This window comes from Aedes albopictus, chromosome 2 (genome assembly GCF_035046485.1).
Source record: "Aedes albopictus strain Foshan chromosome 2, AalbF5, whole genome shotgun sequence".
NCBI lineage: Eukaryota > Metazoa > Arthropoda > Insecta > Diptera > Culicidae > Aedes > Aedes albopictus.
Genome location: NC_085137.1, coordinates 15,095,026 through 15,106,090, shown reverse-complemented (window position 1 = coordinate 15,106,090; position 11,065 = coordinate 15,095,026). Strand labels below are relative to the sequence as shown.

At 40.2% G+C, this 11,065-nt stretch overlaps 1 protein-coding gene across 1 annotated transcript; it reads right to left on the bottom strand.

Moving 5' to 3' along the window:
• Nucleotides 1–4,333: 4,333 nt before the first annotated feature.
• Nucleotides 4,334–8,176, bottom strand: LOC134285976 (uncharacterized). The gene is made up of 2 exons (XM_062847538.1): nt 4,598–8,176; nt 4,334–4,353 (listed from the first exon to the last, which is right to left on the bottom strand). The coding sequence occupies exons 1-2, from the start codon at nt 5,592–5,594 to the stop codon at nt 4,334–4,336; spliced, it is 1,017 nt and encodes a 338-aa protein (XP_062703522.1). The 5' UTR covers nt 5,595–8,176.
• Nucleotides 8,177–11,065: the final 2,889 nt, after the last annotated feature.

The window sequence follows — 11,065 nt, the reverse complement described above, 5'->3', positions numbered from 1 at the left end:
AATAATGATTACGTATACAGTAAATTGATTGATTAACTCCTCGTGTTGGATGTTTATGGCATGTTTATTTTCTCAACGAAACTACGAAACGAAAAGTACTCTCCGACTGGAGTCGGAATCGAACGCACACTTCGTGACTTACAATGTAAAGTAGTTCGAAGAAGCTTCAACTACTCGTCTACATTCGAAAATCAGTTTTAAAAATTGATGTCAAGTTTTGAGATTTTCACATACTCTATTCAAGATGATTTGCTTGCTTGACTTTGCATTTACAGATAAGTTTGCACGCTAAAAATAAAATGCTCAGTTCAGCAGCTGCAATTTCTGAAAAGATAATATTAGAATACCTCTTTATTGGCTAATCTGTATGTACAATTTAAAACTCATTATGCAGGTTTTTTATTGGCATGGTGAACGCTGGGTATGCTGCGCAATTCAGATCCCATTGTGATCCACTAGCCTCTGCCCAGCAACTCCTATCCCTACCTCCACGCGGTACCGGCCGGAAACTATGAGCAACCTTAGGGAAGATCGGGTAACCAACCCCGGTGGGAACTTTGGTCGTAGGCTGACAGGGAAGGGGGGGTTTGCTTCCTGAGCGTCTGTTCTCCAGGAGGAGCGGCTAACAACAGCGTCTGATCCCCATGTTAGGGGCGGCTGATCTACGTCCGAGTGCCAGGAAAGGACTCTAAGCTCAACTGTGCACTATGGTCCTCCGGAAAGTAGGGGGTTGGTGTCAGGCCCTACGAGCCAGCCGTAAAAAACCATTGCACAGTGGGAAAAAATGAACCCGAAACACGACTAAATTCATTTTCTCAGCTGGGTAACGGGTTCTGCCAACGGCTGAGACCATTTTCGCTTGGAAAAAGTGTGCTGAATCGATTGGTGGGGGTCTCGTTGACCGGAGGCCTCACCCTGGCCAGCTAGAGGGCCGGAATCAATCCGAGTTCCTTACGGAAAGCAAAATCATTGTCATCCAATAATACTTTCGCACCCGATATTTATTCTGGAGCCGCAAATCAGAAGTCAACCGCACTCCGGATAATATCAGTTGCATGTTATGGTCCAATTGTGGTTCCGGAACAATCCGGGACAACCCGGAACATTAGGGTGGGGCTAATTTAAAAAAAAATCTCTGGGATATGATATTGATATTTATTCTGAAGCCGCAAATCAAGAGTTAATCGCATTCCGGATAATATCGGTTGTCTATTTGGTTGCTGTGGTCCATTTGTGGTTCCGGAACAACCCGGAACATCCGTGTAAGCGGGTATACCGAAGACTTACCCCAATTAACATTTACACTTGCATTTACATTACATTCACATCCAAATTGAAAGTATGAAAAGTGAATCTGCATAGATATATTTATAGTATTGAAGTAGTATAAGATCGCTCTGGCCGGTTAGAACTGGCCAGTGCTAATTCCGAGTTCTTCTGAATACATATACTTTGAATATCTGAGTTATGCCGCAACTTAATAAATAATACAAAATTCACAAACAAAACCATGCAGGTTGACCAAATTATATTTGTGGCCACTTAGTCCGGCCCAATCCGGAATGCTCCCGGATTCCCTCAGAGATGCTTCCAGAATTTTTCTATGGATCCTTGGATGCTTCCAGATTCCTTACAGGATGCTTCCATAATCCTTCTAGGATGCTTCCTGAATCCATCTGGGATACTTCAAAGTTGCTTCAAAGATGCTTCCACAATCCTTCTAAGTTGCTTCCAGAATCCTTCAGGAATCCTTCCAAGTTCCTTCTAGGATGCTTCCTGAATCCTTCTGCGATACACCCGGAATCCTTCTTGGTTGCATCCGGAATCTTTCAGATATTCTTCCTGAATCCTTGTAGGATGCTTCCAAAATGCTTCAGGGATGTTGTCAGAATTCCTTCTGGAATGCATCCAGATTTTTTTGTATGCTTCCAGAATCCTTCTAGAATGCTTACAAATTCCTTCTTGGATATTCCAGAACTCCCGGATTCCTTCAGGGATGCTTCCAGAATCCTTCTGGGTTGCTTCCAGAATCTTTCTTGTGTGCTTCTAGAATGCTTCTGGGTTGATGCAATATTCCTTATATTCCTGGTATTCTCCTTAAATTCTTGCTGGATCTTTTTTATGTTCTTTTCAAAATCTCTTATAATATATAAACTTCCAAACTCTTCTGCGTCATTTTTTCATACATTTTTTCAAGTAGATAAACTGTTAAGTTCCCTTAGACTATTCCGTAAGCACAGTTAAAAAAATAAAAAAAAATGCTAATGATTGCTCTAAATACACTGTTAATCTGCATGCAATAAGGCTTCAGCACTGTCTATGTGTCTAGTTTTCTTTCAAACAATTCAAGAAATTTGTTTTCCATATATTTAGGTAATTTATCTTATTTATAATTATTTTGGAAACAAACAACAAATTCTGGTTTTAGTAACGATAAACGATCAAGTTCCTTACTTGATAGGTAAACATTTGTAAATAATAAACGAAAATAAACTAGTACAGTGATCAAAAAAAAAAAAAAACAATAACAAATAACAAGAAACAATGAAAAAAGTAAAAAAGAACAAATAACAGAAATGATATCTAAACATAATGACAAAAATGGTGCATGTCATTCTCCATCTGAGCAAGGACTTTCTTCAGAGGACATTTCAACATCAGCTCCGTCTGTGCTCTCGTCGTCAGTGTTGGCAGCCATTTCCGAAGCCATGGAATCGGCACTCAAATCTTCTTCCATGTAATATTTAGCCAATTCCTTAGAGTGATCGTCTTTCCCGCGGTTGTCTTTAGGTTCTTTTCTTTGGGCGATGTACGACATTTTTACATCAGACCACGCCAAAGCTGTTACCATTACATCATACAGATTATCCTCGGGAGATGTTTTCCGTGCTAAATTGGGCCTAGAAAATTTATGTCGTTTGTGCATGCGTTCCCCTGCTTGTTCGTCGACAAAGTTCATAGTGTAAGGCTTGAGTAAAAAACAAGTATTTAATTCTGTTTATTATAAGAAATCATTCCACTTACCAATTTGGTGATGTACTCCGGCAAGTGTTTGTATTTGAGTTTTGCCGCTGCTGTCGTCGGATGCAGACGGACTGTACTACTCGGTCAGGTAGTGTTTTTTTGCTTTTGCTTTTGCTTCGATACAATCGAATCGAATCACGCGCGCTTGTACTCTTTTGTCGATCCATCACTCTATTGTCCGCTGGTTGTGCATTCTGTGCTGCAGAAATAGCACCAAGTCAACGTTATCAATATGAGCGAACTGTTTGTTAATACCGTTCAGTTCCGATTTCCGCCGGGCAGTCCACGGCCGTCTTGGATGGAAGTCGCGAGCTTCATGAAGCGGTTAGACACAGATGTAATGCTGATAGAAACAGTATATAAAACAGCTCATGACCGTTCGCTTTTTGTGAAATTCGCATCCCGTGAAGCTATGGAAGAATCTCTTCGGAAGAACGCGGAACCGCTACAATTTGTTTACGCAAGTGGGAAGTCCATAGAAGTACAGATGTCGATAGCGGGTACCAATGTGCGGTACATCCGTATATTTGATCTACCTCCGGAATTGTCCGATGAAAGTTTGTCGGTGGCTCTTGGAGCATTTGGAAAGGTGCATCGCGTTATCCGCGAAAAGTTCCCGCCATCCTCGGGTCTTGGGCACATATCTACCGGAGTGCGAGGGGTGCATATGGATGTCGAAATAAATATCCCATCGACGATTGGTGTCGCCAACCGGGAAGGAAGAGTGTACTACGATGGATTAAAGGAAACATGTTTTTCGTGTCAAGCGGTAGGCCACAGGAAGGACGCCTGCCCTCAGCGACAAGCGCAGAACAAAATGGGGAAGCAGAAACAAATTTCGTATGCTGGAATTGTATCTGGGAACGTAGTAACACCGGTGGAGAATCATTCGGAGGAAACATTGCCGGACGAGATCATTGAAGTTTTGGAGGAAGAAGAAGAAACGGATCGGATACAGCTAGACGTTTGCGGGATAGAGGACAGAGCAGAAACAATCTCTACAGAGGAAACAACTTCGGGAGAAAAAGGTGACGCATTGGAAGGAACGTCCAACTGTGTACAGGAAGTAGTAGCAAACCCACAGGCGGCTCAGCGGCGAGCTCAATTTGCTGCTTCGAGTGGTGGTTCCAATTCCAGTTCAGTACCACGACCGAAGAAAAAGTGCATAAGACGAGTTTTTTATTAGTAAATTTTTGTATGACAGTAGAATATTTAAATTTAAATATTTGACCAGTTGTCGGCTCCGTAGAGTTTTATATTAGACAATTGAGCCAAAATAAATAAACAGTTTGGAAAAAAGTGTTTGTATTTATGCAAACAGGGCGGAAGCTTTTTAACGAACGTGAATTCCGCTAGGGTATCGCGCTACTTGGGCGGTGGTTTTCTTCGTCTGTTATTTTCGTCTGTTTTCCACTGTAACTCGGTCAATTTTGAACCGATTGACTTGAAATTTTGTACACGGATAGATACTATACCTATCTCACCGCATTCCAAGAATTGTGTCAATTGGTTCAAGATTGACTGAGTTATAGTGGAAAACAGACGAATATAGAAGCCACCGCCCAAGTAGCGCGATTCCCTATGATATTCTTCTCCAGTTCCTCGTACAGCTGCTGGACCTTTTCAGGATCAAGTCTTCGGGATGAGAGTGCCAGGTTGCTGATCAGCCTCAAATTTTCCACCAGTTTTACATTTATTCCAAGAATATTGGAAAATGCGGTAGGATCTGAGAGCATGAGGCGTGCAAGATTCCCATTATTGGAACTTCCACTGCCTCCGGGTTTTGGCCGATTTACATGGGCTTTGAACTGATCCTCCAGATTATTCGAAATTTTTCTGTGCTCCGCTCGTACTTCAGGATTTGTCAAAGCTGGGTTATTGGGGATGTTCTTTTTTGCCGCATTACGAATTAGCCATTCCGCGCTATTTAAGCGAGAGTGAAAATATGACGGTCCTATTACACTATCTACTCCTGCAATGCATACCGGACAAGCATGTGTATTTTTGTTGCCCACAATAGCATTGGCAGCTTTTCCATCGATTAATGAATAAATTGCTTCTACTGTTATTCGAAGACGAATATTATCTACGTTGACTATGACGGGATCGTCTTTGATGTCGTTGATTTCATCGAAAAAGTTGTTATACATTTCCAGTGTGATGGCATCCGTCTCTTTCGTCCAGCTTAATGATCGTGGGCGACAAAACAAGTCCGACTGCGGGTTTGGATTCCGGTAGATTTCGTCCCCAGACATTGTTATCAGCTCCAGACACATATAATTTTCTGACAGGAGGCTCTCATCACTACCAAGAATGTTTTCCTGGTTATACTGGGAGAAACCTGTTGCTGAATCAGGACCTCCCGCTACCCTCATCAAACAGTCAATGACTATTGGTGCGTCGTACGAATTTGAAATAGCATCCAGTTTTGATCTTGTGTCTGCTAGTTCAGTAATTCGTCTAGCATCATTTTCAATCAAATCCCGAACGGAAACGGTACACGAAAGGTATCCTTTTTCCCAGTTTGGAGTTAAAAAGGGCGGTATTATTGATTTTCTGTATTCGATCATAACAGCCCACGGGACGAGAAGCTTCAAGCCGAATTCTTGCTTTATGAATTTCCGAATACCTTAAATAGAAAGTAAATTCAATATCATAAGACGAATGTTTATATTTTTACATTATCTTAAAAAACAATCATGCATTCAACACTTTTGTAATCATTCTTATTCTTCTCCTCGGCGTACCGTCCTCAATAGGAGAGAACCAGCTTCGCAGCTTAGTGTTCTATGAACACTTCCACAGTAATTGATTGAGAACTTTCTATGCCAACAACCATATTGCGATCGTATAATATGTGGCAGGTACGAAGATACTGTAAGCCCAAGGCAGTCAAGAAAATTTCCATTACGAAAAGGTCGAGGAGCAACCGGCAAGCGAACCAAGAACCATCAGCATAGTCTTGCTGAAAAACTGCGCGTTTACTGCTTCGGCTATATTGGTCCCTATTTATGAACATTATAGTGCACCAATTTTAATTATTTTATATTATATATTAACTTTTGAAAATATAAAAATGGAGATTGGATCTGACGGAGATAGTCTATTACAACAAATATGAAAGTGTACAATGCACAATGGTTTTTTTTTGTAAAGTTTGGAATGTTATTTAAATTTTTTTATGAGTTTTATACACTCAAGGTAAAATAATGAGGTATCCTTATATTTAATTGTTGCTAGTGGTTGTTTGTGTGATGCTAATATTATAAATATAATCCTCTTCCATAGAGACCATGACTGAAATAATGCTTCAGAAATAGGGATTGTTTCTAGAAACTTTTATGCCCTAATACTTACATACAAACGCCTTTACCTTGGTATTTTGATTTGCTTAGTCCAAGTCGTGTTTTTAACATCAACGATGATTCAGCAGTCGGCTTTAGATTTTTTTCGGCGCGTTCGATGGAATTCAATGCATTTTTCGCCCAGATCTCGCCACCAGTTCTCAATAATTTCAACATTTTCGCTGTATGTGGATTCTTCAGCTTACGCGCTACTTTTTCGGATGACTGCAACAGTTTTTCAAGCGGGTTCTCTCGTGCTAACTTTTGACTCTGTTTATTTTTGGTTGATTTAGACAAGCTTTCAAACACCAGGCGCCTACGTCCGCGGTGACCAGACTTGGTTGCGGTAGATAGAGGCGTCAAAGGTGTGCTATCTATTGAAATACCTTCCACGTCGTTATTGTGCTCAGCGGGGTTAGGAACACTTTCACGATGAGCAAGATGGAACGACTTTGATCCCGTAGTACCTGACTATTTATCAATATTTTAATCTAATGTAATATGAATTTGATACATTTACTAGAAATAATTTCTTACCGAGAAAGGCGTTTCAATCCATTTTGATTCCTTCTCAAAAAACCGCTTACAGCATCCATGCTTCGAAAAATGGTACTTGAAGCTTCGAATCCAATTTTTTGCTAAGGGTTTCAATAACTTGAGTGTAATATTCAAATGCTTCTTCAGAAAATTCAAGACATCTTCTTCACAACGATTATGAATATAGATTTTTACAATATCTCCGTTATATATCATGATGACGTGTGCTTTGCTTGAATGCGCGATAAATTCTGATTGTCTATAAAATATACTTATGCTATGGGTATGGCGACAGCTTACTGTGATCGCAGTAAAGTTATAGTGTATACTTTCATTTTCGCCCACTTATATGAAAAGCAACATAAAAAAGTTACGGTGAAAATACAAATAAATAATCGTAAATGTAAAGCACTTCCCAAAGCTAGAAGCACACAAGAAAGATTCTGGAAGCATCCTAGAAGGAAACCGGGAGTATCCCATAAGGGTTCTGGAATCATCCCAGAAGGAATTTATAAGCATCCTAGAAGGATTCTGGAAGCACACAAAACGAATTCAGAATGCATTCTAGAAAGAATTTTGAAAGCATCCCTGAAGTATTTTGGAAGCATCCTAGAAGGATTCAGGAAGCATACCTGAAAGAATTCTGAAAGCAACCCAGAAGCATTTTGGAAGCATCCTAGAAGCATTCTGGAAGCACACCCGAAGGATTCTGGAAGCATCACTGAAAGATTCTTGAAGCATTTCTGAAGGAACTTGGAAGTATTCCTGAAGGTTTCTGGAAACAAACCAGAAACATTTTGGGAGCATCCCAGAAGCATTCTGGAAGCACATCCGAAGGATTCTGGAAGCATTTCTGAAGGAACTTGGAAGTATTCCTGAAGGATTCTGGAAGCAACTTAGAAGGATTGTGGAAGCATCTTTGAAGCAACTTTGAAGTATCCCAGATGGATTCAGGAAGCATCCTAGAAGGATTATGGAAGCATCCTGTAAGGAATCTGGAAGCATCCAAGGATCCATAGAAAAATTCTGGAAGCATCTCTGAGGGAATCCGGGAGCATTCCGGATTGGGCCGGACTAAGTGGCCACAAATATAATTTGGTCAACCTGCATGGTTTTGTTTGTGAATTTTGTATTATTTATTAAGTTGCGGCATAACTCAGATATTCAAAGTATATGTATTCAGAAGAACTCGGAATTAGCACTGGCCAGTTCTAACCGGCCAGAGCGATCTTATACTACTTCAATACTATAAATATATCTATGCAGATTCACTTTTCATACTTTCAATTTGAATGTGAATGTAATGTAAATGCAAGTGTAAATGTTAATTGGGGTAAGTCTTCTGTATACCCGCTTACACGGATGTTCCGGGTTGTTCCGGAACCACAAATGGACCACAGCAACCAAATAGACAACCGATATTATCCGGAATGCGATTAACTCTTGATTTGCGGCTTCAGAATAAATATCAATATCATATCCCAGAGATTTTTTTTTAAATTAGCCCCACCCTAATGTTCCGGGTTGTCCCGGATTGTTCCGGAACCACAATTGGACCATAACATGCAACTGATATTATCCGGAGTGCGGTTGACTTCTGATTTGCGGCTCCAGAATAAATATCGGGTGCGAAAGTATTATTGGATGACAATGATTTTGCTTTCCGTAAGGAACTCGGATTGATTCCGGCCCTCTAGCTGGCCAGGGTGAGGCCTCCGGTCAACGAGACCCCCACCAATCGATTCAGCACACTTTTTCCAAGCGAAAATGGTCTCAGCCGTTGGCAGAACCCGTTACCCAGCTGAGAAAATGAATTTAGTCGTGTTTCGGGTTCATTTTTTCCCACTGTGAGTGGGTCAGCTCCAGAGACACGTTCTCCTCCATTTGGGAAATTTGTGCCATACAGAATTTTCTAAATATGTATGGAGCGTAGATTTTGGCCAGAACCCTTCCTCTACGTAGACGTCTAGTACACCGCGGTGCACGACCTGGAAACCACTGATCTAACAATTAATCCAGGAATTCCTAATTGTTCAAAACATTCTATTGGAAGTCCATCCAATGATTCCTACAATAATTAGTCCAGAAATTATTATTATTATTTTTATTAACGACACTTTACACTTAAAGTGCATTCGTATCCAAAAATTATTGCAGACATGGATGTGTCAGTTCCTCCAGGGATTCACCCGGGATTTTTTTTATCTGTGATTCTTTCAGGAACAACTTCAGAGATTATTTTAAAAATTCCTCCAAGGATTCCCCCAGGAACTCCTCTAAGAATTCCTAATGAAATTATTTCAGGAACATCTCCAGGAATTAATTCAGTACTTCCTCCAGGAAATGTTTAGAGATTCCCTTACGAATTCCTTTTGGTATTGCTTCCGGGATTGCTTCTTGGCTTTCTTCAAAAATTCCTCCGGGATTCCTTCAGGAAATGCTACAGGGATTCTTCAAGGAGTTCCTCCACGAACTCTTCTTAGGATTTCTTCAGGGTTTCTCCAAAAACTCCAGGAATTCATCATTGGTCTAAATTTGGTTCACACAGACGCTTACCGTAAAGCGTCTTGAAAGATGAAACATATCGTTTCATTTAACGATAGTTTTATCCTAGGTTACATCAGATTACCACACAGAGATTCAACCGGGAAATTCTTTTGTGATTCTTTCAGGAACAGCTCCAGGGATTATTTGAAAAATTCTTCTAATTATTCCACAGGAACTCTTTTTAGAATTCCGTCAGGAGTTCTTCTTGGAATTCTTTCAGGAACTTTTCCAGGAATTAATCCAGTACTTCCTCCAGGGAATGTTTAGGCTTTTCCTTAGGAATGCCTCTTGGAAATGCTTCCGGGATTCCTCATAAGGTTTCTTAAGGTACTCCTGCAGGGATTCCTACAGGAACTGCTACAGGGATTCCTCAATGAGTTTTACCACGATTTCTTCAGGAATTCTTCCTGGGATTCCTCCAGGGATTCCTCCAAGAACTTTTTCAGGACTTCACTCGTGAATTCCCTCTGTGATTCTTTCAGGAACAACTTATTTAAAAAATTCCTTCAAGAATTCTCCCAGGAACTCTTCTTGGGATTCCATCAGGAATTTCTCCTTGTATTCTTTAAGGAACTACTCCAGGAATTAATACAGTACTTCCTCCAAGAATTGTTTTTTAGGAATTCCTCTTGAAATTGTTTACGGAATTCCTTCTGGATCTGGAGTATCTTCAGGAATTTCTCTAGGGATTTCTGCCGGAACTGCTACAGGGAATCCTCCACCAACACTCCTAAGTATTCCTCCAGGATTTCTCCAAGAATTTCATCTGCGATTTCTTCAGGAGTTATTCCGGGTATTCCTCTACGAACTTATTAGGAGATTCATCTAGAAATTTCTTCAAGAATTCCTCCAGGGATTCCTTTGGAAATTCCCGCAGTGATTTCTCTAAAAATATTTCCTGGAATTCATCTAGAGATTCCTCTAGAAATTCCGCCAGAAATTCCTCTAGGAATTCCTATAGAGATTTCTTCAGGCGTTCCTGTGGAGATTCCTTCAATTAATCCTACAGGCATTCCTCAAGAATATCCTCCAGGTATTCCTCCAAGAATTCCTGCAGGAGTTCCTTCAGGGGTTTTTCCAGGAAATCTCCTAGAAATTCTTACAGGAGTTTATCCAGAAATTCTCCAAGAAATTCCTCCAAGGATTTTTTCCAGCGACCCCTACTGGAATTTCTCCAAAGATTCCTCCTAAAATTGCTTCAGGAATTCCTCCAACACGGTGAAACATATAAAGTCATGCCAATCATATTACGGTCCCAAACAAGCATATTTGTGCATTGACTTTATATAATCTTATTTTGAGATTGTATTATGCATAATACAATAGGTCGAACAATAATGGAATTTCGAATTAACCAGAATTGAAGCATTGATGAGAGCAAGAAATATGGTTCATTCAATCATATCATGCTTACATCAACAATACATATTTATGGTTGATGGTTTGACAGCTCAATTATTCTCATGGTGGATTCAAGCATGTTTATGTTTAAAATGACCCTCAACTTGAGGGTTGAACTAACTATTTCGGATGGTTGGTTTAAGCATACACTGAAAATTGCTCAAATTATTATTTTTTAATTTTTTTAATCATAAAAAGTCTTAATAAACACG